The following is a 27,535-nucleotide window of genomic DNA, read 5'->3' as shown; positions in this document are numbered from 1 at the left end:
ACCTGCAGAGGCTTTTTCTCCTGTCATATATTGTTTGGTAAATTGTAGATCAATGTACTAGGGTCTTACTGACTTGTATTTCCTTAATCTTTTTCTTTTAAACTTATTTATATATTATGTATACAGTGTTCTGCCTGCATGTATGTCTGCACGCCAGAAGAGGGTACCAGATCTCATAGATGGTTGTGAGCCACCATGTGGTTGCTGGGCTTTTAACCTGAGACATCTCTCCAGCCCTGTATTTCCTTAATCTTGCCCATCTCTGTGACTATTATGCCTGGAGGGGGTGAGGTAAGGAGGGCAGAAGGTCTTAGACATACAGAGATGCCCCTCCCAGGGCCCATGCAATGTCTTCCATGAGAACCGACCCAATACACACCTGCCTACCACCTACACACCCAGAACACACCTGGCACTCTTCACCACTTCCAGCCCAGCACGGAAAACTCATCTCCCATGATGTAAACTCCTTCTCAGGATACAAAACAATGCTTTCTAATGCCTCTTGTCTCCTCTCAATGAAAGTCAAACATTAAAAACCTGCAAGGGGGGGAGCTGGAGAGATGGCTCAACAGTTAAGAACACTGGCTGCTCTTCCAGAGGTCCTGAGTTCAATTCCTAGCAACCACAGGGTGGCTCACAACCATCTATAGGGACATCTGATGCTGTCTTCTAGCATACAGGTGTACATGCAGTTTGAGTACTCATATTTACAAAATAAATCTTTTTAAAAAATCAGAAAGGACCCAGACAGAGAACATATCATAGTAGGTTAGGAAGCAAAACAGCCTTAGGACTCCAAAACTTCCCACAATTCCCATGGTAATAAACTGATCTTGACAGTCTTTCTGTGAGGAGGATGTGAGGTCAGCAACAGGAAGCTGCTCTTCCAGAGGCATCAGGTAAGACAGTACCAGTCACACCCATTTCCTTAGGAGCAGCAGTGAGTTCTCTGCCTTTTGCTCCTCCCTGACTTCTCTCTGCTAAAATTCAGTCTTCTGCTGAACATAGTTTATGTTTTTCATTAAAACAACTCTCTGATAAAGGTCAGAGGACATGAAGTTTACTAGGATACTCACCCCCCCAAGACACACAACCCTGCTATACCTCAGTGTAACCATTTCTACACCCCCTTTTTACAGTTGGATGAATGAATGCCTAACTGCCATTTCCTGGGCTCCCCCATGTTTGACATGGGAAAAGACACTGCAGCTCTGCCCACATGCAGGTTCCCATCCACAAGTCTTTTCCCCAATTCTCATCATACTTTCAATACTACTTTTGGCTAAGTCAATATAGCTTATAATCAATCAGTACATGATTTCATTTCCTGTCTTCTTTAATTTTCTATTTTTTCTTCTCAACTGTCCTATTTTCCTTTTCTCCAGTTTTCTTTGTATCTAACTATACTATAAATGCATCAGTGTATAGTTCCTTTCAAAGTCTGAAAGAGTCACAGGCCAGACACATATGGCTCAGAGACGGCAAATGACTCAATGATGGTGTAGGCTCAGCAATGGTGTGCTTTTCTCTAGTATGTCTGAGGCTCCCTTCGAACCCAACACGCTGACAAATCCACCCCCACCCAACTCCTTAAGAGCACATTTCCTACTGCTAGGCCTTTCCCTGCTTATTTTTGATCAGCTGCTGTCTAATTCACCTTAACAGCCCTCTTTTCCAGGGTTTTCCTCTACTGTGGGCCTCCTTCCTGGAGACACAATTTCTGGATCTTGCATCTTCCTCTTTTTCATTCTGAGGAAGTATATTGTTCAGCAACTCTCCAAGAAAGTATGCAAGGTTAGTGAATATATTCTAACACCGCACACATTGTATTATGGGTTTATTTTATTCTTCATACTTGAATAATAGTTTAACTGAACATAAAATTCTGAATTCCTTCCTCAGACCAAGCTTTTACAACTTCTTCACCTGCTGTGTTATGGAATTTTCAAAAGAGAGGGGGATGTCTTCTACCATCTGCAATGGGCTTTCTTGTTAAGACTCCTTGTTATTCAGTTATCCTTAACTAAGCCCATTTTCCTCTTCACCTACTACACCCCATCTCTACCTTTTTCATTTTTCTAGCTGCTCCTGCTCAAGCTTTATCTTTCAGCTTGTCTATAGTTTGAAAGTATCTCTTACACTTGAAATTCAGACCTCATTCTTGTTTTTTTCATGCTTATTTTTAAAGTGTCTTGTTCTCCAATAATGGATATAAATTCTTTGTAGGTTGCATCAGTTGGAGTTTAGTTTGGGAAGGGGGGAGGTCCTTTGGAAATCACATCTTTATGTTTCCTTTTATTTGTTTGTTTCATGCTCTAATCACTTTCTAAGAAGCTTCTCTGATTGCTGCAATAGAAAAAGAGAAGCATTCAGGCACAGTCCCAGTTACGCAGGAGACTGAGACAGGATTTCAAGGGCAGTCTGGGCCATGCAGGACATCTCACTCTCAAAAACCATATGCAAGGAAGTGAGATGGCTCAGTGGGTAAAGTGCTCTCTGTGGGTAACCCTGCAAGTTCCTCACCTGTCTCAGACTAATAACAGAAGGAAATTAAAAACAAATACCCGATAGGTTCCTCTGAAAAGTAAATAAGGTAGACACCTGGTAGAAAGGCCTGGTGTATATTGACATCTTCCACTTAGAAGCTGTACACAATTTAAATTGCCAATGGTGGATTGATGTGACGCTCTGTGAAAAGAGCCAGGCATTGGTGGTACAGGCTTTTAATCCCAGCACTCAGGAGGCAGAGACATGTCTGAGGCTGAGGCTGGGCCTGGTCTACACAGCCAGTTCCAGAATAGCCAGGGCTACACAGAGAAACCTTGTCTGGAAAAACCAAAAATCAAAACAAAACACTCACATAATCTCACAGTGCTGGACAGTTTGAATAAGGTGCTCGTGAAACTCTCTTCAAACCAAGTAACCACAGGATTACATGTACATTGTTGCTTATCCTCCCTATGCCTAGATTTAGGCACACAGGCACCTGTGCATGTCCAGGTGACTCATTTGTAGTTATAAGAAGCAGCTACCTCAACGGACGGTGGTGGCGCACGCCTTTAATTCCAGCACTCGGGAGGCAGAGGCAGGCGGATCTCTGTGAGTTCGAGGCCAGCCTGGTCTACAGAGCGAGTTCCAGGACAGCCTCCAAAACAATACACTAGAAGGCAGAGACAGGTAGATCTCTGAGTTTGAGGCCCACCTAGTCTATAGAGACAGACAGGACTACACAGAGAAATGTGGTCTCAAATCCCCACACACAAAAAGAAATAGCTACCTCATTTCTAGAATCTATAAAATACTATCAACAGTATGTACAGTTTGATATATTTACATTTTTTCTTCGACCCGAAACAAGAAAATTATGCAAAATGACACCATGCCATGACTTAACGGTTTAAAAATCTCAGATTGCCACAATTCTCCCAAATTTAAATGTCTCCCAAACTGCTCATATACCAATAAACTCTGGTTTGCCAATAATTTATTTCACAAATTTTTTAAATATAGAAACACATGATAAATGAAATTAAGACATTTCCTACAAAATCATTCTGCATATTTTCAAATGAATCTTTGAAAAGCTGAGAAAATCCTCCCCAAATCACTCTACCCATCTGAGCTGGTAAACCTGCGGTTTCACACACAAAAAGATGGACACTTCATTCATAGTATTAAAGGTCAAGTTTCTCCAATCCTACAATTATTAAATTAACTATTTCAGTGCAAAGGAAACGCTGCTAGGTGGTGGTGGCTTTAATTCCACTACTCTTGAGGCAGAGATAGGAGGAACTCTTTGAGTTTTAGGCCAGCCTGGTCTATAGAGCTAGTTCCAGGACACGTTCCAAAGCTACAGAGAAACCCTGTCTCAAAAAACAAACAAAAAAAAAACAACAAAAATTAACAATAAATTACAACAATAACAAAATCAAAGGAAAAGCCACTGTAAATGGCTCAAAAAGTATCCAGAAATAATTTTAAAAGGAAACCTATCCAAAAAAGGATTCTGAGTAAGAAGAAGCAGGCCCGTGAACAATTGGGCTATTTAGTACTCTCTGAGGTGGGCCCTGGCTCACAGGCAACTACTATTCCAAATCTAAGACAACTAAAACATCCTCAATGAAATGATTGCATAAAGACACACAATTCATTCACAAGTTAAACAATTAGTATGATCTTACTTTAAACTTTATTAGGAAGTAATTTCAACACTATCTCTAAAAGCTTATGTGTATTCTGATACAAGTCACATACCACAGAGTTAAACAAGTTATCTGAGGTATTTGAGTCTAAAAATACATATTTTTTTTCTCACTCTGAAATAGTCAGATTGGTATTTTAACAAAATGTCATCAAATGTTACATTAACTGTGCCAGAATAAAAAGATTAAACACAAACCTGTCAAATCTATCATGCAGAGAATTCTCCCAGCCCCTGAAGACTGTTAAGATTTTTTAACCCCCACACTACCACACAGCAAATTAAAAATAAACAGGCAGTGTAGACAATAAATTGAAGATAACAGATTTGATTCCTTAAGCCTTAAAAGTTTACACAGCACAATGAAGACAAGATAAACTGGGAAGACATTTGCTATTACCAAGCATCATTAAGGGTTTATGCATTTTTTCTTACAATTACTGCAACTACCTAGCTTCTTCTTTAGTCTGTGCTTCAAATAACAATATATACTCTACTTTGAAAAATATGCCTTTAATAAAACCAGAACTTGATACTTGTAAAACTAAGCAATTGTTAAAAAAAGATCTTTAAAAAGCCATGTTTGCATTCTTCAGTATATCAGTTTGGTTAGGCATTACCAGAACAATTTTCTTTCCCACTGTTACAAAATGGAATCCCAGAACGAAAGAGCAAAAGGGAGCTTAACTGCTTATAAAAGGAAAATCTGTTTTCCTACTACTGATTTAGTAATTTTAATACAGACTATCTTCAAGATTCCCATGTTTACTGAACTAGAACTTCATAAGCACAATGCAAACATGAAAAGGTGAAACTTCCTAGCGTGTCTGAAAGACAAAGCTGGGTGGGACACATTTGAAATCCCAGCACTTGGGCGTGGGAAGGAGGAGAACTACAAGAGATGACTTCACAAGAGGAAACGAAATACACTCAACCAAATTTACAGTGCTAGTGCAACGAGAGATGTACATTACAAATGGATTTTCATTTTCTACTTGAAAGAGAAATCCAACTGAGTCTGTTTGCTTTTGACACATGATTTCTCTGTTTAGTCCTGGTTGTCCTGGAACACTCTCTGTAGAGCAGGCTGACCTCAAGTTCCACCTGCCTCTGCCTTTTGAGTGTTGGGACTAAAGGTGCATGCCATCACCACCTGGTGACAAAGCTATTTCTAACCCACTACTTTCACTGTGGGTTATAGATCCCAAAACAGCAGAGTTAAATTTGCTAATAGTGAATATAAAGAACAAGGAAGACTTGGGGAAGAACTTAGAACCTGTTTCTTGTTTTGTTCTGAGACACTATCTCACAATGTACCTCTGGCTGTTATGGAACTCACTACATAGACAGACCAAGCTGACCTTGATCTCACAGAGCTGACTCTAGAACTCTCAATCTGAAATTTTTATAATTCTCAGTTTCTTAAAAAGTTTAAAGCAGAAGATATATTTGAGGTTAAAATAAAATCAATGTCTAAAACATAAAACTGGCTAGGGGCTGGGCATGGTGGACCTTTAATCCCAGCAGAGACAGCTGGGTTTCTGTGAGTTCAAGGCCAGTCTAGTCTAGATAGTAAGTTCCAGGGTGACCAGGGCTAAACAGTAAAACACCGGTTTAAAAAGCAAAACAGAACAAATAAATTCAACTGTGGGTGTAGTACAAGAATGGGAGGGGGGGAGATAAACATAATACCTTCTATTTAAAAGGAAACAGTCGTCTAATACCAGGATGGAAAACTAAAGCATACCTGTGTTTCAAAAACATCTTCATCCTTTCTTGGATTGGAAACCTACATTTGCCAGACCCACGGTCTCCTCCATCATCCGTTTCACTGAGCATCACAGTTGCACCTGCACTACAACCTCTGGCCAAAGGCAGAGCCCAATTAATTTTCCTGACACTTTCTAAAAGTGAAAACTAGCATAAAGTTCAGGAGATTCTGATGCAAGCTGCTAACAGCTCTCTCTCCTTTTAGATGAACAATTTTCTTGCTTTCAAAGCACTTTTAAAACAAAGGTAAAACTATGTGTCAACATAAAGCATTCTAGTAATTCTAAACAATAAAATGCTATACATTTTGCTTTGGAAAAACAGGTGAGGCAAGAACTATATGAACAAAAGACTTTTTCCAAAAAGAGGATCACAGACCAGAACATCCCTTCTCCCCTTCAAAGGGGATTTCTTGATAGGACCTAAAAAAGAATGTTTTCCAAAATGACCTGGTGACTCTGATGTTAGCTGATTCTATTTAAAAAGCAGATAGTATACTTAGCACTGAGCTGATTGAGTTCTTATCAAAGACTGAATAAGAACAGAAAACACTAAAGTCTCTCTCTCCCTCCCTCTCCCTCTCCCTCTCTCTCACACACACACACTTTTTTCACATTACAATGGACAGCTATCCATCTATTATTTATTTAAATTAAGTACATTTTGAAACCCAACACAATGTAAATATTCTCAATATTCACAGACACAGAAGCACAGGGAGAAGCACTATATAATGTAACTTCTATGCACATATACACAATGCTCACAGGTATGGAGTGAAAGCAGCTGTTTCTCACAAACTGTGTGACTTCACTGTATGGTTACTTCATGGTTCATTTCAAAACTCTAAAAGTAGTGCTCAGTGTTCACATTGTTCATCTCAAAGACATTCACTATCTAAATGGGTACTGAAACCTGCAGTGCAGTTATATTTTGGCACAGATAAAGAAATTTACCAATCTAGTTTAATATTCCCTGTTAAAAGATATCAATTGATACAGAGAAACCCTGTCTCGTAAAAACCAAAAAAAAAAAAAAAAAAAAAAGATATCAATTGCACATAAGTTCCACACTTCTTGGAAGAATCTACAAAAGGGAAAAGAAAATGGTAATTTCTTTAAGTGCTGACACTTTTCATACCTAGGTTCAGTCAGAGGCTTTATTCCTTTAGAATCTGAAACTGCAGTCACTTCCATGACACTTCAAAAAGAAACTGAATTGCATCAAGAGTAATTTTTTTCATGATCCTGATTCTTTTCATTTTAAATCTTCTTTAGGAAACAACTTCTGCAATCTGAGGAGGTATCTGGATAGTCTTCAAGTGCTCAGAGTAAAATTACCCTGCCCTAGATCTCCTTGTAAACGGGGAGCACAGGGATAGAAGGGTAAAGGAGAACCAAGCCACCCTTCCTCCCTATAGACAAAATGACTAAGTCTATGAGCCCCTCAGATATGGCATCCATTGAGGGATCATTTGCTCCTAACTGTGTAAGTGTCCTTGGCTGTAGTGTGACTTGCACAAGAAGTACACAAAGCCCCTGAGAGGCCCTTTAATCCTTGTTGGAAAACACTGTTGGATAGACTATAAATGATACAGTTGCAGAAACTGTTACTAATAGCAAGCCAGGTAGTCAGGAAGGATGCAAGGCGGCTGCTGAAGCCAGTGACACTTTCCAGCAGGAAGTAGATGATGTATGGCAACCAGAGGACATAAAACACACTCGTGATTCTGAATAGGACCATAGCATAGCGCTTATCTGGACAGGTCTGGGCTTCCCCAGTCTCCCCATTCTGGCTGCTGAATCGGGCTTGCCTTTTGCTGATTTCTTTTGTGTGCTGCTGGCAGATGCGGAAGATGTTGAAATAAGTGAAGCAGACAATGAGGGCAGCTGGGGCGTACAGCATCACCACGATGAACAATGTGAAGTAGGGGTTGGTGTGCCAGGATTCTGCACACCACTGAAATACATCTCCATGATATCCAGGTTTGCCCCAGTGGAAGAAGGAAGGCAGGAAGACCAGGGCGGAATACAGCCAAATCAGAAAAATACATAGGCGTAGTCTCCAGGGAGTAACCAGTGTATTATAGGTTAAAGGCTTAGTGATGACAATATATCTATCAATGCTGATACAGGCCAGAGAAGCCATGGAGACACTCTTCAGAACTGACACTACAAAGCCAAATACTTGGCAAGTCATGGCCTCCTCCACAGGAAGGGGGTAGTGGAGTAGTGACAAGGAAGGGACCAGGCAGCTTACCCCAACTAAGAGGTCAGCATATGCCATTGTCTGAATAAAATAACTTGTAGTGTGATGGTTCAACAGAGGTGCACAGTGAAACACAAAAATCACAATGATGTTGCCAGAAATAATCAATATGGTTAGAAAGACAATAATCAGTGCTTCCAAAAGACAAAAACTGACAGTTTCCAAGTAGCCCAGTGCCAGGAGACAGAAAGGATGGTTGCTCTGATCACTATCCAAGGTGGAGTTCATCTCGTGCTCAGGAACTGGCTCTCACTTCATGCTGCCACAGTTCCCAGGAGCAGCTATTGTCACTGCAGTCAACCTTGTGTGTGACAATGCCAGGGAACCCTGGTCACCAAGTTCTGGTACTGTTGCTGCTGCTGCTATGGTGCATTGCCTGCTGTGCAATTTCCCTTTAAATTCTTCCTGGAATAGGGAGAGCCAACAGCAGTTGTCTGGACAGTCCCAGACTCTGCCATACTGACATGTTCACCATGCACCAAGGGAATAAGGCAAACTGGGGACAGTGTCTTCTGGCCAAGTGAGGGTGGGGGAGGGGCAGAGGAAGGAAGATTAGGAGCTTCAGCAGGAGTTGTAATGAGTCTCCTCTGAACAGCTGATAGAAGAAAAGGAAAGAGCATTTTACATTTTGCATTCCATGTCCTAGTCAAAGACCCTAGCTAACTCAGACTGCCACCCTTCACCCCTTGACCCTCAGCAGCACCCTCCGTAAAGGGTGCTTACCCCAGAGGAGCAGCTATACTGACCGCGTCTCCAAGATCAACATAAAAGGAAAGCAATTACAGATCCCTCTACCCTCATGTTCTTTTATTTAACCTGTTACAGGAGAAAAAGCCTCCTTATGGCAATCCTGAAAACATTTGGCTACACTTATCATTGATAAAAATTAACCAAGATTCATTTCCTTCATTACATCCAATGTACTATTTTACTTCTGAAAACATTTTAGTAGAATTTAAATGCTTAGCTCAATTTCAGAGTATTACCTGTAATTCTGCATGCTGAAATCCAAACAAAAGCCACAAGAAATCCTTAACAGAAAGCCTTGCAATGCAGGACTGTGCTTCAGCCTTGTAGAGCAGCGCTAAGGCATAGAGGGAGGGGTAAAGGAGTAGGAGGGGAAGCAGGGAGAAAGGGCTTGGGGAAGGAAGGAAGGGGGGAGCGAAGAAAACCACATGTGCTCACACACACTCTAGCATATTGGGCAACTCATTAGAATTCATCACCAGAGAGAAGCTCCCGAGTTTTCAGACTGCACCGTGGGCACTGACTTGGGTTGCCAGCAGTGCAACATCTGAAAGCTGTCTCTGGTCTGTCTAGAATCCCCCTCTTAGGCAAATGAGTAGAATCCAGACTGCCAGTAAGAAAAATGGGCAGAAACTACCGGGGTGGGTGGGTGGTGAGGAACGGAAAGGAGGGGGATGGGAAAAAAGGGAGGAGTCAGGAGTTGGGTTGAAGGACACTACCAGAGGGTTGAGGGAGAAAGTCCTATTTTTGTGTACCATTTTCCCAAGAACAAAGAACCGGTATCAAAGAAAGGAAGTGTGTTAACAGTACATGGCAATGGAGGAATTCTAATTTAGCTGCATACGAAGTTATAGCTGGAAGACTTAAAAGTCAGCCTCAATTTTCTTTTATCAGTTGTTGGATATTGGCTAATATGAAGAAAGGATGCTGTGATGCTATTTTGCCTCTACCTTAGTCTAGTTAAGTACTCCACCCAAGTGACAGCATGCAGATATTCTTCAGGTACAAGTATTCAAATCTTTCAATGCAATCTAGCACAATGCAAATTGAAATCCTATGGCTTTTTTTTTTTTCAGATAACTAGGAATTGGGTGCCATGGGAATGGAATAATTCTGCCTGAATAAAGTCCCACATCCCCAAAAGAGTAAAAGAAAACAAACGATGGCCTCTGTAATAATCCCAGGAGATCTATACATCTGAACAGAGCATTATGTGATCCAATTTATATTACTTATTTCATACAAGCTTTCTTACTGTGGGCAAAAGGATGCCTACAATCACAATTGTGTGACGTGTAAACTGTTTAGCTGAGGAAAGCAAGGACCTAAAGCATGCTGCCGCGCAACACTAACAACTGTATACGACAGGCCTCACTAGACACTGTCACTCAGATATTATCTGAGGTACTGATTCCTGTTCCTACTTCTCAAGGTCCCTTTCCACACTAATCCACCAGCACATGGTATGCTAGGGGCTCTACCTCTCAGTGCCTCTTACACAGCAGAGCAGTCTCCTGAGCTGTAATTTTATAGCCAATTATCTAGGCTCAGCTGCAGTCTGAAAGCACTGAATGGAAAATCCTGCATTTTGCAATAGCCCACATTCACATAACTTATCACAACCTACTGTCATAGCTATTTTGTTGTTATCTATTATTTATAACCTCTTACTATGCTTACTTTGTAAGTTATACTTCATTGACAGTATGGAAAGGCTAAAACAGTTCCAAGTTCAGCACTATCTAATGCTTTAAGCAACCACTGGAGAGCTTGGAACATGTCCCCAGTAAATTAGGGAGACTCCCACAATTATTGTTTGCCATGTTTCACTACAACCAAAACAACATTCTATAACTAAAATGATAAATCAGTTAATAACAGTAACTGAGCATCTGCTTATACTTAATATGACTATGAATCGTGCTGAATACTTTCACGGATTAACACTCTTAACACTACCAAACTATCATTCCATTTTATACCTGGGGATAGTAAACTGCCCAACAACAACTGCCAGAAAACGTAGAAAATGGTGGTGTGAGGATTTGAAGCAGGGCAACCTGCCTCTTGTCAGACACATGAAATCTTACATACTGTTTTTTTTACTTTATTTCATTTCATTTTTTATTTGCTCTCAAACTTACAGAAATCAGCCTGCCCCTCTGCACCAGCATACCCAGCTACACTGCCTTTAAATGTATGGCTTCAGTTGGGATCAGAAACACAGTTAAACACTAGAGCACCTGCCTTCTATACAGTCAGCACTGGGAATACAAAGTACTATAAAATAAACATGAAATGAAACGATTCAGGTTTTTTTTCTGTTAACACAATGTCACTTTCTAAGATTTGGCCCTTGCTGGCTTCTGGCCTGGCCTTAGCCTCCTCACCTCTGCACAGTGGGTACTCCTCCCCAATACTGCAGCACTACACTGTGCCCAACTACCAACTTCCAGGGTAACCCAGAAGATAAGTCCTCTGGGTTCTGGTGGTGTGTGCCTTTAATCCCAGCACTCGGAGGCAGAGGCAGGTAGATCTCTGTGAGTTCAAGGGCAGCCTGGTTACAGAGTGAGTTCCAGGACAGCCAGGAAAATACATAGAGAAGCCCTGTCTCAAAAAACAAGACAGACAGATAGACAGACAGACAGACAAAAAAAGAAGACATGACTTTTAGAAGGGTTGAATGAGAAACCTTTTGTTTGTTTTTGGTTTTCTCTGTATATCTCTGATGGTTTTAGAACTTGTTCTGTAGACCAGTCTGGCCTCCAACTCAGAGAGATCTACCTGCTTTTGCCTCCTGAGTGCTGGGATCAAAGGTGTGTGCCATTACCGCCTGGCTGGATAGAAACATTTAATGTCATCTGAATTCAGTGGTTATATATTTTCTTCTAAAACTCTCATGAGACTTTATGGTTTCTCAGGACTAGTAAAAAGACACATTTCTTCTTTTAACTGAATAAATAACACAAGCCAAATACAACAAAATTCTGTTTTTAGGTAGAAAGAGCTTCCAAATAGAGCTGTAATGATAACTGTTGGTGTACCCACAATACAGGGTAGGCATTCCTAATCTTACAGTTCAGGACCTAGAGGCAAGCTCAGAAAGACTTCCATTAGTCTAAGGTTTCAGAGCACTTCAGATTTTCTTATCATAGTGGTTTAACTGATAGTCTATGCAAACCAAACCCAGGCAAAACAAAAAATCAACAGCACCACACAACCAAACAGAAAACCCCAACTCTGAAACAGTTCTGATCCCAAGCTTTTAGATAGGGATGTTCAATCCATACCCAATTAAATGATATAAAATACCTATGCGTTAAAAAAAGTCCCAAATAATAATTTTTAAATAGTCAAACCAATATATTCACATTATTGGAATTCAGGAAACCTTAGACCTCCCTAGGCAGATTTGATATGCAGAAACTCATAGGAATGGAAGTATTTCCACAAAGATATGCAGAGTCTTTATTATGCAGAAACTCAATGGAATGGAAGTATTTCCAAAGATATGCAGAGTCTTTATTTTTACAAGTAATTCAAAGAGACCAACTACAGCAACCGCTACATGGAAGCGGTAGTGTAGGGTAGTGTGTGTGTGTGTGTGTCACCTGTATTTCAATTGTGTACTTTTTAGTGTACAAAACAATGGGTTTCATAACATTTTAATACATGTGTAACATTATAATGATGTTCAAATTCCCTCCTACTCTTCTCTCTTGTAGCCCCTGTACCCAGTACCAATGGCCCGCTTCCTTTCCCAATAGTTTTAAAGGCAACTTACAACATAATATCTATTAAGAGAAATTAATTAGCTTTTATTTTTATGTATAAGTGTGTGTGTGTGTGTGTGTGTGTGTGTGTGTGTGTGTGTGTTTGGATAAGTTTATGTACACTACATGGGCATCTAGTACCCTGGAACTGGAGTTACAGATAGTTGTGAGTTACCATGTGGGTGCTAGGAACCAAACCCAGGTCCTCCACAAGAGCAAATAAGTACTCCTAACTGCTAAGTCATATCTCTTCAACTACCAAGATTTCTTATACAGCACGAGTATCCACATTGAAATGGTAAAATCATGGCCTGTATGTTTTGAGGTAAGACTCACACACACACTATAGCAATTTCTCAGAATCCAAAGAAAATAGGTCACAGAACCTTTATTGTATATAAAATTCATGGATGCTCAAATCTCTTATTGAAAATAATGCAGTAGAGAACTGGGTACTATGATAGAGTACTTGCTTACCATGCCCAAGATCCTGGGTTTAATATCCAGCACAGGGGAAGGAGGAAGTATTTATATACAGCATACACAATATTGTTGTAAACTGTGCAATGGTAGTGCACACCTTTAATCCTAGCATCAGAAGGCACGAGCAGGCAAATCTCTGAGATTTTTGAGGTCAGCCTTGTCTACATAGTGAGTTCCAGGACAGTCAGGGCTGTTATACAGAGAAGCTCTGTTGCAAAACAGAGACACCAAAACAACAAACAACAAAAGAAACAAAAACCAAAACAACAACAACAAAAAAACCCTAACATTCCTATATATATCAGCCCCTCATAAATTATTTGCAAAACAATACTTTGTAAATGCTATGGAAATACTTGCTATATGTAATTGTTAGGGAAACAGACAACGCTTCATTGCTGGGTGCTCAGAGCCACATTTCAGTCCTTGCCTATTACATTTCAGAGAGATTTTGTTGTTGTTTTGTTTTTTGAGACAGGGTTTCTCTGTATTGCTTTGAAACCTGTCCTGGAACTCACTCTGTAGACCAGGCTAGCCTTGAACTCACAGAGATCCGCCTGCCTCTCCCTTCTGAGTACTGGGAATATAGGTGTGTGCTACCAATGCCTGGCCAAAGAGATATTTTTATTTAAGAAGGAAACAATCTGCTCAGTGATGGCACTGTCACTGGAGCATTTTATTTCTAGACTTACTGTAAGATATGGCTGGGCCTCCACGGCTTCCACTGGACAAGTAATTAAGAGATAAAATACTGGTGATACAGAATGGCTGGTAGCTTAGGGTCTGGATATGAGCTTGTAATTGCAGCCAAGTCTCACAACTGAAACAAAGCTCAATCAAGAAAAGAACACACACACGTCTGAGAAGGAATGAGGGGATGGAAAAGAGGAGCATCTCTCGCTGTAAAATGCATTTACCGTACAACCGGTTTTGCTGTAAATTTTGAATACTAAATACTATGAGGAACTGAGATAAAATATAAAGTATTATAAAATATAGTCAAAGATAGAAGGGACTAAGGTAGGTTCTGGAAGCTACAAAATGGAAAGCACCTTCTTTTCCTTTCATGCTGAATTCCAGCTTTTGTGTTACCAGACGCAAACATCATGAGACAATAAGCAGTGAGACAGACCAAGGGAATCACTTCCTAGCTTCTGTTAAAACAAGTACGCTAGAGGTCAGGACCAAAGACCACAGGAATCTACAAGTGCTTGCTCTGGGTTAGTCCTAGAACTTGGGAGGCAGGAGCAGGTCAATCTCTGTGAGGTCAGCCTGGGCCACATGGCCAAGTTACAGGCTAGCCAAGGCTACATAGTAGGACCCTATCTCAAAAAAAAAAAAAAAAAAAATTCAAAACAAGAGTTCAAGTGCAAGCTCTGAACTCCATGCAGAAAAAGCCTTGGTAACGTTCAACTTTTTTTTTTTTGAGGCTTTATTACTTTTATGCAAGGTGGGAATTGAGATTGGGTTTATATAGTCCAGGCTGAACTTGAACTCCTTTTGCCTCTACATCCATAGTACTGGGATTACAGGAGTAAGCGAATGACACCAGGCTATTTTTTAAGTAGAAAGAACACACTCTAAAACAATCACAAAAGTGCAATAAATATATGATCAAGGACACTGTCTCTTGTTATTACCAAGTGTTATGCACTGTGTGCAAGTGTACATGATATACCTTTTTTGGAACATGATCAGTAGCTTGTGATTTTTTTTCCCATGTAACAAGACAACACAGGAAAACCAGCATCTAAGATTCTTAACTTTTATAAGGAAATAACTTTTTTGACTGCCATACTTTTGTTTTATAGGCATATGAACATGTACTAGTTACATGTAATGGCATTATTATATGCTGTATTTCATATACATATTCACCCTGTCATTACTTTCTTATACTCCCCTCCTACTCCTGTTGATGCTCTTCCTCTTTTCAACTACAACTTCACCTACATTTATATGTGTATTTTCTTCTTGAGAACAACTAGTTTAATTATGGTTACTTACACAACTGAAGGGCTATTCTCAGGAGTGTGGACCACTTACCAGTGGCTGTACTAGTGAACAAAGTGTGTCTCTTCCCCTGTGATCTTTAACTGCATGAATACTCAAGGGCAGGATCATGGGCACGTCCCAGGCAGATGTCCTCAGCCACTGGGAGTTCCAGAGTGTAATGGCCACACTGTCCCTGGAAGACAGCCCTCCATTGTATTCCGCCCAATTCCCCTTTCCGCCTCCAATCTTCTACAGGGTTTTCTGCATCTTGGAGGGGATGATACAAATGAATTCTTTTCTTGACTCTGTCTCAAAAGCTGTAATCCAATAAAATACACCTGAGAGTTCTCCTGGGAAAATTAACCATTCCATTATGACCCCTGCTGTTATTTGTCAAGCACATTCAATAAAGGACATTCAAATGTCCTTGTGTCTGGCTTCCTCAGCCCACAATTACGTTTATGTTAGACATTCATTTTCTTTTGAGATCTTATCCCTTTTCTGTATATTCTTTTCCTATAAAACTGTTTTGTGTTAACAGTTTTTAAAAAAATAATATACACTCCTAATAAGGTTTAAATATTTTCTTTACAAAGATTTTACCTTTTGTCATATCAAAAGTTCTCATGTTGGGCAGGTAAGATGGCTCAATGGTTAAAGGTGGCTAAGACTGAAACCCTGAGTTTGGTCCCTAGGTCCCACATGGTGAATATAGAGAATGGACTCTTACCAGTTTTCATCTGCCCTCAACCCACACAAGTACTAGGACACTAGCAGGCCCAAACACATACATACACATGCACACAAAATACATAAAATGTATGTGAAATTTTAAGAAACTTTAAGTGCTATGGGAGAATCTGTATATTTATAGACTAGAGTTCAAATTTACCTATCAGAGAAGCTTCCTAGCAGATAAATACTTCCAAAATTTTGAGAAAACCAAACCCAAACCCAGATATATGAATACAAAAGGCACAAATGCTGCCTAATCTTGTAGGAAATCACTTTATATCTTTGTATGCTGTACACAGAGGTTTTTTGCTCTTTAAATCTCTTTTCTTGCTCTGTTTGTGAAACCTTGAAGAATGCCTCAACTTGAGCAGGGAACACTGTGAAGATAAGGGCTTCACCTTAGAGGAAGGAACGTGAGCAGATTAAGGGTAAGACTACAGAAGTATTTTCTTGTTAAGTGTAGAAGCTGAAAGAAGGCCTTCTTTATAAAAGCATATTTATATAAAAAAATACAGATAGCTGGGTGTGGTAACCCATGCTTATAATGCCAGCACTTGGGAGCCTTAGGTAGGTGAACTGCCACAGGTTCAAGGCAGTCTTGGCTGTACTGTTAAGTTTTAGACAAGCCAGGAACCCATTTTAAAAGACAACAAAACAAAACAAAACACAACCAAATAAATATAAACTCACATGAGAATTGACCGTCCCCCAACAAAACAAAACACTGGTATATACTGCATAGCACAAGTAACCTGGGTCAAATGTTAATCTAGGCTGGAAGGACTGAGATGCACAGTGGACTAGAAGGCATGTCACAGCACTGAGATAAACTCAATGGAGGAAGTAAACTTCGTGCATTCATCTTTGTGCCAAGAGAAGAACTCTATTTACTTAAGACAAAGTTAAAAACGTCCACTATTCACTCTGAACCACACATCCTTTCTGACCTTTGTGATGAGAATTCGGTACTTCTCTACTAAGTGATCGTTGTTGTGGCAGCCTGCTAGCAGCTGCCAGACTTCTCCGCGAAGAGCTTCCGGGACACCACTTCTCACTAAGGATGACAACTGCTTTGGTCTCACACTCAAGTTGAGATGCCTAAAAATAAAGTTGCAATTTATTACTTCAGCAAAGGAATAGGCTCTGAAAGAGTCTTCAGAGAAATGAAAACGGTTTACAAAGACACAAGAAGGTAACACATAATAAAAGATGAAAATAATAATAATAATAATAAGTGAAGCAGTAACATGGCACCTGCAAGCCACTGTGTCTAATTATCTAAAAAGTAGAAGGTGGTGACTGCTCACACTTTTAATCTCAGCACTTGGTTACACAAAGAAACACTGTCTCGAAAATAGCCAATAAAAAAGGAAAAGGACAGGAGGGAGGGAGGGAGAGAGGGGAGGGAGGGGAGGGGAGGGGAGGGAGGGAGGGAGGGAGGGAGGGAGGGAGGGAGGGAGGGAGGGAGGGAGGGAGGGAGGGAGGGAGAACCAGAAACTTCAGGGATGCTTTTTGATTGTGGCTTGTGTACGACTTAAGAGAAAAACTGCAATTGGGTACTGAAGACATGCTTAAGTTGCTGCTCTTGCAGAGACCCACGTCATCTGTGACTTCACTTCAGTTCTCCCTTCTGCCTGCCTCTACCCTGCACACAAGTGGCAAACACACATACACATGAATAAAAATGAACCCTTGAAAAGTTGCAAATAATGGGCACATAGAAAAGGCTTAGCCCTCCAACGGCAGCTATGAACTGCACATTTGTATATCCTCAGTATGACAATATTTCAAGTACGTTTTCGGCAGGTTTTATGGCTCTTCCTTCACGAAACATCTCTGAATATTTGTGGTGGCTAAGAACATTCTTATTGCAACAACACAACTTACTAAAGCCTTGGGTTTCAGGTTTCATCTATAATGAACAAAATAAAGCTTGTCTTGAAACACTGGTACGATCTTAGTGTTTTGCATGTGTCTTTAACTAATCCTAGTTTACACATGTAGGGAGGACAAGAAGGCCTGTTAGTTCACTTAAGGTAGTCCTAAGACTTAAGACTGATGAGCACTTCATCCATTCTGTCACAATTCCTCTGTGACTGAAGAGCCACCATCACTAATGCAGGATATTGACACAGAAAATGCTCCTGTGACTATCAAACTAACCCAGCAACATACTATAAAATGTCTGAGTCTTCACATCACCTGAATTCTATGAGAATAATGCACAGTGAACTTAAAAATTGCTTGTTACTTGTCTTATGTTTCTATACCATAATGTAAGAGATAAGCGTGGTCTCATATAAACTTTCCTTAAGTGCGTACATATGGAGAGTTGTCAGTAAAAAAACAGTATTAGTCATTCTGCTAATTAAAGGTTTGAAACACTATGGCCTCTGGGTCAAATACAGCCCTCCATCTCCTTTGTAAATAAACTTTTATTGACACACAATTCTGAGTACTTTTCTGGTTACTGTTTATGACTGTTTGGATTTTCAGTAGCAGAGGTTGAGTAGTTGTGATAGACTATCACTGGACCATGATGTCTTAAATATTTGCTATTTGGTCCTTCACGGAAAAATGTGCTAACCATAACTTATACTGGTAAAATTTCTTTCAGAATGATTTTTGTCACCGACAGTATCAACTCAACATATAACTAGCATACTATTTTATAGTGAGGACATCAGTGTTCCTATCTTCCAAGAATCATATTCAAATGAACCTGGAAAATGACACATAAACATACTTACTAATTCTGTATTAAAATCTACTTCTGTAAATAAACTAGCTTCAGGATCAGACTTGTTATGTTGAAAAGATCTGGCTTTGCTTATTAGTATGCTTACCCTGTCTGTGAAAATGTAGAATTCTGTAATATTGTTATAATTTTAAGAGTGCATACAATTTGGCACTCTGCTTGGCATATGGTAAATGTTTAAACTATGATTACTGCAACCCTGAAATCTGTAAGTTTTAAACAACTGGACTACTAGTAGTTTTACAAACTTCTGGTTTCCTTGATATTACAATGCATACTATCCATAGAACACATAAGATAGACAAAAATAATGAGATGGATGAAACAGAATAGAATATTATATATCTGAAGACGTAACTCAAACAAGTAAAAGAAGTTGAGAATAATATGATGACAGCAGAAATAGATGGGAATTCAGTTAACGTATTTAAGAGAATGGGAGGACACGGCTGAGTTATGAGAAACAAACATTGACAACAAACCAAACTAAGTCATTAATGAAATGTGCTGGATTCACAGAATTAAATATGCTCTCTCCTGGTGTGTCCCGGTATCCTGGTGTGTTTCAGCACTTAGGGCCAGGGGCAGGCGGGTCTCTGAGTTCAAGGTCAGTCTGGTCTACACAGTGAGTTCAAGGCCAGCCTGGGCTACAGAGTGAGTTACAGGGCAGAAAGTGAGCTCTTGAGTTCTGGACTATAAATACTGTGGAGATGATCTTAAATATGCTATTATGAAATTATGTCAATATTTATTACAATGCTGGTTTATACCACAAATATTTCACATTAATAAAATTCCCACAGCAATCGTCCATGCATTCAAAGGTCACTGAGCTGAAACTAAAAATGATAGAAGTATCAGAAGTCATGACTCCTGATAGTAAAGAAACATCAGTTCATGTATTGTAGGTCACATGTCTAAAGACAACATATGCTTTGGTTTGCCCTGTTTTTGTGTACATATTTGACATTTCCCAATAGAGACAGTGTTTTGTCCAAAGCATTGTGAGAACATCATCATGTGTAGTCCTATGATGGTTTAGGACCATGACATCTGAGATTAGCCTCCTGAGTGCTGGTACTGAAAGGCATGAGCCACTATGGCCAGCCAAATTCATGTTTGTATCATTTTGTTTTTGTTTTTAAAGACAGGATTTTTGTGTAGCTTTGGTGCCTATCATGGAACAACTTCCTGCCACCATCAGTGAATTCTGATATAACTGGTATTTAGAAACCACTACCAAGGCATGACACCAGCCAAGGACTGTGCTTATGAGGGCATGTGGCATCAGTGTCTTTGCTACAAAGGGAAGGCCCTTAGGCTGATCGGGGTGGCCTTTGTGCTTAACTACATATATTACTGTGTTACACAGCTGGGAGAGGGTCCCCATATTCTTTTTGTTTGTTTGCTTTTGTTTTTTGCTTTTCGAGACAGAGTTTTTCTGTAGACCCTTGGATGTCCTAGAACTCACTCTGTAGACCAGGCTGTCCTCAAACTCAGAGATCTTCCTCATTCTGCCTCCCAAGTGCTGGGATTAAAGGCATGTACTACCACCCTCTGGCCCATATTCGTGGTTTTGAGACATAATTTTGCTATATAGCCTAGGCTGGACTAGAAGTCTTAATCCCCCTGCCTTCACACCCCAATGCTGAGATTGTAGACAAACTCTACCATGTCTATCTTGCAGGAATCAGCCACGTTTTGTTTTGCAGTTCTGGCAAGTACTCCACTACAGAACTATATTCCCAGACTAAGCTTAACTGAAAACATACATGGTGGCACACGCCTTTAATCCCAGCACTCTGAGGCAGAGGCAGGTGGATTTCTAAGTTTGAGGCCAGCCTGGTCTAGAGTGTTACAAAGAGAAATCCTGTCTCGAAAAACAAACAAAAGAAAACAAAGCCCTCAAAAACAAACAACCAAACAAACAAAAACCTGGGAACATAAAAATAACGGATACAGCATGGCACCCACATCATGCTTGGCATACTCTGCTTTGTCATTCCAGGTATCATATGTAACACAAGCAAAGAAAAACTCTACCTGAAGTTTCTCCTATGTAACACTAACACACACACACAGCACACAGTGACCATCTTCTAAACTTCTCTGATCACTAGGTATTATCACTGGGAGTATAATTTTTTTCATCTTAACAATTTAACAGATTTATTTAGAATTGTAAAAAGGTGAACTGTGGGGACACCAGACCTTGAGCAGAAACCCACTTCCCCTTTGGCCTGGGAGCAGGCAGCTGTGAGATAATGTTTACTGAAAACAATTCAGTGCTATAAAGCTCTTGATAGGGCTCAGATAAGGGCTGCTCACTGAAACACCATGACTTTGACACCTCCTACGGCTAGATGCCTCTTCCTGCTCCCTGCTGTGTCTCCCTGATTCTGGGGCCGGAGATTAAACCACCAGCCAGGAGGGTGAGAAGTCTGGAAAGAATTGTATGTAGATGGATGGCAGAAGTCCTTAAAAAGGGAAGCATTTTTTCTTGGAGAGACTGCTCTCCTAAGCTGACTTGGGGTCTCCTCCTAAGCTGACTTGGGAAGCATAAAGTCTTCTTAAAGCAACCGACCGGTCTCTGTGTCATCTATCCCGACCACCTCGCTACATTCTCGGATGCAGGCTGCACAGCAGGTGCGACAGTGAACTGTTGTTTTGTTCACTGAAGCACTCAGACTTACATCAATACTTTTATTTCTCACATTTATATTAAACTTTCCTACATAAATGGCAATAGGAAGGCTGCCAGTATCTGCTTTCTGTCCCCTATTTTTCTACTTGCCAACTTTGCTTAGCCTCCTTTAAACTCCATGAGGAAAATTGCCCACCCCTGAGAATTAGCAAGGAAGAGAAGCACACTGTGAAGGTGAGCTGTCTCCCATCATAGTGGGGTCTTAAGCAAGTTCACCGTGTGCATGGCCTACTATCAGGGTATGTAACTGAGGAACATTTGGCCTGGATAACAAAAGCAAACAAGACAGGCCTCATTCGCCTTCTGCATAGCACCAATAGCTACATTTTGGATGCACATACTTGTTTTGAAACCCTAAGGAATTTCTTACACCAGAGGCTGTAAGGATGTCTAAATTCTATGTCCAGTGGACTCCTAAAAACATCTAATTTCAGAGTGCCTTAGAATCAGGTCTGTGACCAATATGTTTCATCACCTCTCTAGTAGAGGGCACATTCTTGCAAACAGATTTTGTAGCCACAAGTAGATTTGTGGGGCAGTCTCCTTTGTGCAAGCCATTGTACAGAGACCTCCTTACAGTTCTTCAGTTATTGCTTGGCAAGCAAGAGGCAGCTCTGGAATTAGAGAATGATGGGGCAGCTACAAAACAGTTCTGTTGTTATCATCTACCAGCCAATCATTCCTATCTTCTTCACTCTTCAAAACTGACTGATCTCTCCTTCTCTGTCTATGAATTCCATGTCTGGGCATTCTATCAATGAGATTTTACTAGGCTTCTGGTAAGTCTCTGAACTGATTCACATCTCCGCTGCTATCCTTATAAATCTCTACCAGTTCTAGACTGAGAATTAGGTAAGATTCCCTACCCATGAAATGATTTACGGATGAGAAGTAGAGCAATTGTATAACTCACCATTTTGACAATAGTTCTCCCCATGTTTCAAGAATTTTTTCTGCACATTCTTTGGATACATCACCAAATCCACTCAAGAGAGGTTCATCATTATCTGTAATAAGCAAAATTTATGCTTATCAAAAGAACATGGTAATAATCCTGCATGAGATATACAATGTTTTTATTTCCTGTTAATTCTATTTTGCTTTCTTTTTGTTTTTAAGATTTTATTTATTATGTATACAGAGTTCTACCTACATGTTTGCCTGCAGGCCAAAAGAGGGCACCAGATCTCATTATAGATGGCTGTGAGCCACCATGTGGTTGCTAGGACTTAACTCAGAACCTCTGGAAGAGCAGCCAGTGCTCTTAACCTCTGAGTCATTTCTCCAGCCCCCCTATTTTGCTTTCTACATTAAGTTTTTTTTTCTACGTCGATTATAGAAAAGAGTCGTTTATTTATAAACAACTCAATTATAAACTACTCAAAATGTGGAATGTTCTTTCTCCTTTTCCAAAGTAAGTAGAAGTCTTACATACAAACACATGGGAAAGGAGAAAGAAAATTAAAAGAACAAAATGAATAATTTAAAATTAATTCATTAAGAATTTATAGAGGGCTGGAGAGATGGCAGCACAGCAGTTAAGAACGGTCAGTATTCTTCCAGAGAACTCGACTCAGCTCCCAACACCCATATGGTTGCTCACAACCTTCTGTAACTCTAGTCCCAGGGGTGATCTGAAGCCTTGGACATCCTCCTTGGACATCAAGAATGCACATGGTGCATAGACATACACGCAGGCAAAATACCCATGCACATTAAAACAAATAATAAAATCAGTTTAATTAATCAGGAATTTATAGAGTATAAAACATGCAGGTGATAAACAAAGGCTGAGGACACAGCTCAGTGACAGATACTTGGTATATCAGAGGCCCTGGTTTACACCAAAGAAGGCAACAGTGGCACATTATCTACTCAACCCTCTTTCTGAGCACTGGAGGGTTTTGATGCTCTGCTTTCAGTATTATGAGGATCATACTTCACTGCTTTGTTGGGCATATGGCTAGAAATGGACTTCCTAAGTTAAAAACACCATTAGTATTTAGGACTTAGTAATTGTCTGATCAACTGTCTTCTCAAACAATTGTAATCATTTACAAACTCACTAACCTGTCTTCATACATCTTCACCAAGCAAAACTGAGGATAGCATCCATGTGTACCTCTCCTTAAGAGAGTATTACCACAAAGCACCAACTTTAAAAGCTCATAAATCTTTGACATCTATTATTAAACTTCCTACATTGTAACATTTTGGATATTATAGTTTTGACTGTGAGACAAGGGAAAGACAGACTGAATATAAATGAGGTATTTCTGTATATGAACAATAACGAAGAGAAAAACTCAAGACGCTAAGGTCAATTCCCCCAAATTCATTAGTATGCCAGAATAACACTTCTTTGTAATTTCTCAATTACCCACTCATTAAAACATCCATCATATACAACCTGTGAAGACGACAAAAAATGGGCTAGGTGTTGCTGGTGAGATCCAATCATACAACCAAATGTGTGTACTGTCAAGAAAAATGTGCTAACATTTACATGGAGTTGTAAATTCTTCAGAAGCAGCAGGAAGATCTATTTTCTATAATTCTCTGCTACTGCTCTGGACTCTTTCAATGAATCTCAATAGTAATAACTTGGAATTTGTCATTTGAGACACAGAGACACAGGTTAGGGGTTGAGAAACGGAATGCAAAATCATTTCAGGTTTCAGAAAGTTGTTTTGTAAGTGCTGATTTCTTGTCAGATATCCTGTGGATGAGAAACCTCTCCGGAGATTAGTAATTTTTCCCAGGGAGCAATCATCATAGTACAACAGGGTTCTTGGTGGGAAAGTAGAATAAAAGATTTTGATTGAAGAAGGTATGGCCAGATCTGTGTACTCCAGATAGCATGCCACTAGTTTCTTGTTAGGGGAGTGGGGTCTTAGGGAATTAACTCATCCTGCCAATATATATTTTCTGAGTACCCACTGTATACTGGATATTGTGGAAAACACTAAGGAAAACAGGGCAAAGAGATCCTATTCCTCTGCAGAGCTTATGTTTTAGCACCCACTACCTTCCCCTTGAACTATTGGATGCTATTAGTCCTCATATTTCCCTGGTTAAGAGCCATCAGTAAGCTGGGATTGTGGTGGTTTAGGAAGCTAAGGCCTACCATGCAGAGAGATGAGCGTACATGGAGTCTGTCTGGTGCTATCAGAGGTCCTGATAGTGCCTAGCCAATGAGCGGTGACCACTAGATGCAAACAGACCAAACTGTAGCCCGGGGCTGGGAGGGTGTATAAGGTTCTCCCCATCACTGAATAAACAGTCTCCTGTTTTTCCTTTCATCTGACTCCTGGTGTCTATATCATTGATGCAGCACCTTCTCAACCCCTCTCCAAGGAAGCCGTTAGGACCCAGCAACAGTGGTGCACACCTTTAATCACAGCACTTGGGAGGCAAAGGCAGATGGAACTCTGTGAGTTCCAAGCTAGCTCAGTCTATAGAGTTCAAGAACAGCTGGTGTTATACAGAGAAACCCTGTCTTGGAAAACAACAAAAGAAGAACTATCAGTAAAGCCTCCTGAGAATCACTCAAAAATTTAAAGAATTTTCTGCCACCGATTAGTATTAATTATATAAATCCTGATATCATTTAGTTAGGCCAAAATTTCTTTGCAACCAGCAGATATGCCTCAAGCTCTACTGAATGGAGGAGACTCAAATCTGCTGTCATGAGAGTCTTTCTCAAACTTGAGTTCTTTGTTTTTACTGTTGAGTTTCAAGGAAGCTATGCAGACATTTTTCCTATTCTTCCATTGTAGCTGAAGCTGACCTAAAAGAGAAACTCAAGTTTTAAGTCTACCAGATATATAGCCAACAATTTCAAACTGTGGGGATATTCCAATCTCCCACAAACAACAACAACAACAACAACAACAAAACCATAATTTGAGGGGCTGGAGAGGATGGTTCAACAGTTAAGAGCACTAGCTACTCTTCCAGAGGTCCTGGCTTCAAGTCCCAGCACCCACATGGAGGCTTAGAACCATCTGTAACTTGTAGTCCCACTGAACCTGATGCCCTCTTCTAGTGTGCATACATACATGTAGATAAAACACTCACAGACATTAAATAAATAAATAAGGCTAAAGAAAGGAAGGAACAGAAAGAAAGAGAGAGAGACAGAGAAAGAGAAGGAAGGCAAGAAGGAAGGAAGGAAGGTAAGAAGGAAGGAAGGAAGGAGGAAGGAAGGAAGGAAGGAAGGAAGGAAGAAAAGAAGGAAGGAAGGAAGGAAGGAAGGAAGGAAGGAAGGAAGGAAGGAAGGAAGGAAAACACAATTTATCTGGTTTGGCAGGGGAATGCCAAACTGCACCTGACTTCAAAAAAATACATAGGCCTTTTTTGTACTTCAATGACTTATGAGAACTAAATGCAGAAGATGAAGACAGACTTGAACTCAAATTTTAAGTTCATGAAATTGATTCAAATTATGATTGCCAATTTCTATTCATGTAGCCTGGGACAAATTTACTTTTCTCTGATTTTACTTCTTAATTCAAGAAATGAGGACAATAATAATGTCTATTTTTAGGCTTACTGTGAGAATTATGAGGCACTTTGCTACAATAAGCATTTAATTGTTAGACATCAATAGTCCTAAAAACTGAGCATAAGGTGATTAATCACAAGACAGAGGGAGTTACATGCCGCCCTCCCAAAAAGAAGATTTAAAGAGTCATTGCTTACTCTTAACTTGAAAATTCACATCCAATCATGGATATTTATATCTTTTAACAAAGTTAATCATTGCTTGCACACTATATTTTTGTTAATGTGATTCCTTAGCCAGAAATGTTCAGAAAAGTCCATTCATCTCCATTGAGTTTTTGTACTTTCAATCCAAGCTCAAAAACTACTCTTATGATGTCCCACAAACTCCTTTCAGTGACAAGTGATTTTTATGAATTTTGCAGATTCAAATTCAAATGACCGTCTATCATCATCAGTTTCATTAATTAAAAATGAAACCTTGTACTGTTATGAGCTAGAAAACCATCGTGAAATGTTCTCTTTTCCTGTGCCCGAGACTTCCTCTATTCTCCATTTCTGTGTATTACCTTTAAATAGTGACCAGCAGATTATAAAAGTATCATTTTCCCCAGTGTGATTACAAGGACCTTAAAGAATGCCCAATGTGGGCTGATGAGGTGGTTCACTGCTTGCTGCTATGCTTTGTGCCTCAGGGTGATCTCTGCAACCCACAGATTAAAAGGAAAGAACAGATTCCAGTCAAGTTGCCCCCAACCTTTACAGGTGCACTGTGGCATAAGTACAAAACACACACAAGCACGCACGCACGCACGCACGCACGCGCACACACACACACACACACACACACACACACACACACACACACACATAGGCACATGCACACAGATAAATCAATTCTGAGAGACAGGGACAGAGAGAATGGCCAAGTCAACTATTTTCTAGCCTCTCCTAGTTGCTATGGAAACTATGGCAGACTCTCACAAGTACTCCCTGAATGAATTCCAATACCACATCCCATCACCAGCCCCTATAAAGGTGAAGTTACAGCAGTGTGGACAGCCTTCCACCCTCCTACACACAACAAATCTCTGTACACTTACCTTCCTCTTCATCATCTTCCGGAGGAGAGGGAATCATGGAGCTCTGAGATCCAGACTGTGGCAGACGAGTTGAAGGGCTGGCTGTAGTTTTCCTCCTCTCTCTCTCTGATTCACTTTCCAAACATACAACTTCATATAAAGTGTCAGCATTATTCTTCCTCTCCTTCTGCTTTATCTTGAAAACAAGATAAAGAATGGATTATGTAGCAAATTTTCTTGTTTTAATTATCACTTTTGATTTTGTTTTGGATGTAAGAATAAATGGTGTTATCTTGAATTCTGCACCAAACTTTAACCTTTATGTTATATTTAACCTCTCCCAAGACTTGGGAAGCAGAGGCAGTCGGATCTCTATGAGTTTGAGGCCAGCCAGGTCTACAGAACAAGTTCCAGGACAGCCAGGGCTACACAGAGAAATCCTGTCTAGAAAAGCAATGAAAAAAAACTTAAACCTTTTGGTCCTGGAATGATGGTACACACCTTTTTTTT

The 27,535-nt window shown here is 40.1% G+C and overlaps 2 protein-coding genes across 11 annotated transcripts in view; both read right to left on the bottom strand.

The window, feature by feature from the left end:
- Rabgap1 (RAB GTPase activating protein 1) overlaps window positions 1-27,535 on the bottom strand; it is a 126,901-nt gene that overhangs the window by 43,251 nt on the left and 56,115 nt on the right. For 8 of the 10 annotated variants that reach the window (XM_013122007.3, XM_005082096.4, XM_013122012.3 and 5 more), the window contains 3 exons: window positions 27,047-27,221; window positions 22,351-22,444; window positions 16,923-17,073 (listed from right to left, as the gene is read on the bottom strand). In XM_013122007.3, coding sequence (XP_012977461.1) covers window positions 16,923-17,073; window positions 22,351-22,444; window positions 27,047-27,221 — 420 coding nt within the window. Of the gene's footprint in view, window positions 1-15,291; window positions 15,669-16,922; window positions 17,074-22,350; window positions 22,445-27,046; window positions 27,222-27,535 lie in introns of those variants that run through there. The other 2 variants (XM_040735595.1, XM_040735597.1) reach the window with 2 other exon arrangements.
- Gpr21 (G protein-coupled receptor 21) lies at window positions 6,543-11,550 on the bottom strand. The gene is made up of 2 exons (XM_005139295.4): window positions 9,229-11,550; window positions 6,543-8,837 (listed from the first exon to the last, which is right to left on the bottom strand). The coding sequence occupies exon 2, from the start codon at window positions 8,468-8,470 to the stop codon at window positions 7,445-7,447; it is 1,026 nt and encodes a 341-aa protein (XP_005139352.2). The 5' UTR covers window positions 8,471-8,837; window positions 9,229-11,550; the 3' UTR covers window positions 6,543-7,444.

Source organism: Mesocricetus auratus, unplaced genomic scaffold (genome assembly GCF_017639785.1).
Source record: "Mesocricetus auratus isolate SY011 unplaced genomic scaffold, BCM_Maur_2.0 Super-Scaffold_100047, whole genome shotgun sequence".
Classification (NCBI taxonomy): Eukaryota; Metazoa; Chordata; class Mammalia; order Rodentia; family Cricetidae; genus Mesocricetus; species Mesocricetus auratus.
The sequence above is the reverse complement of the archived record's forward strand: the minus strand, read 5'-3'. Positions and strand labels throughout refer to the sequence as shown.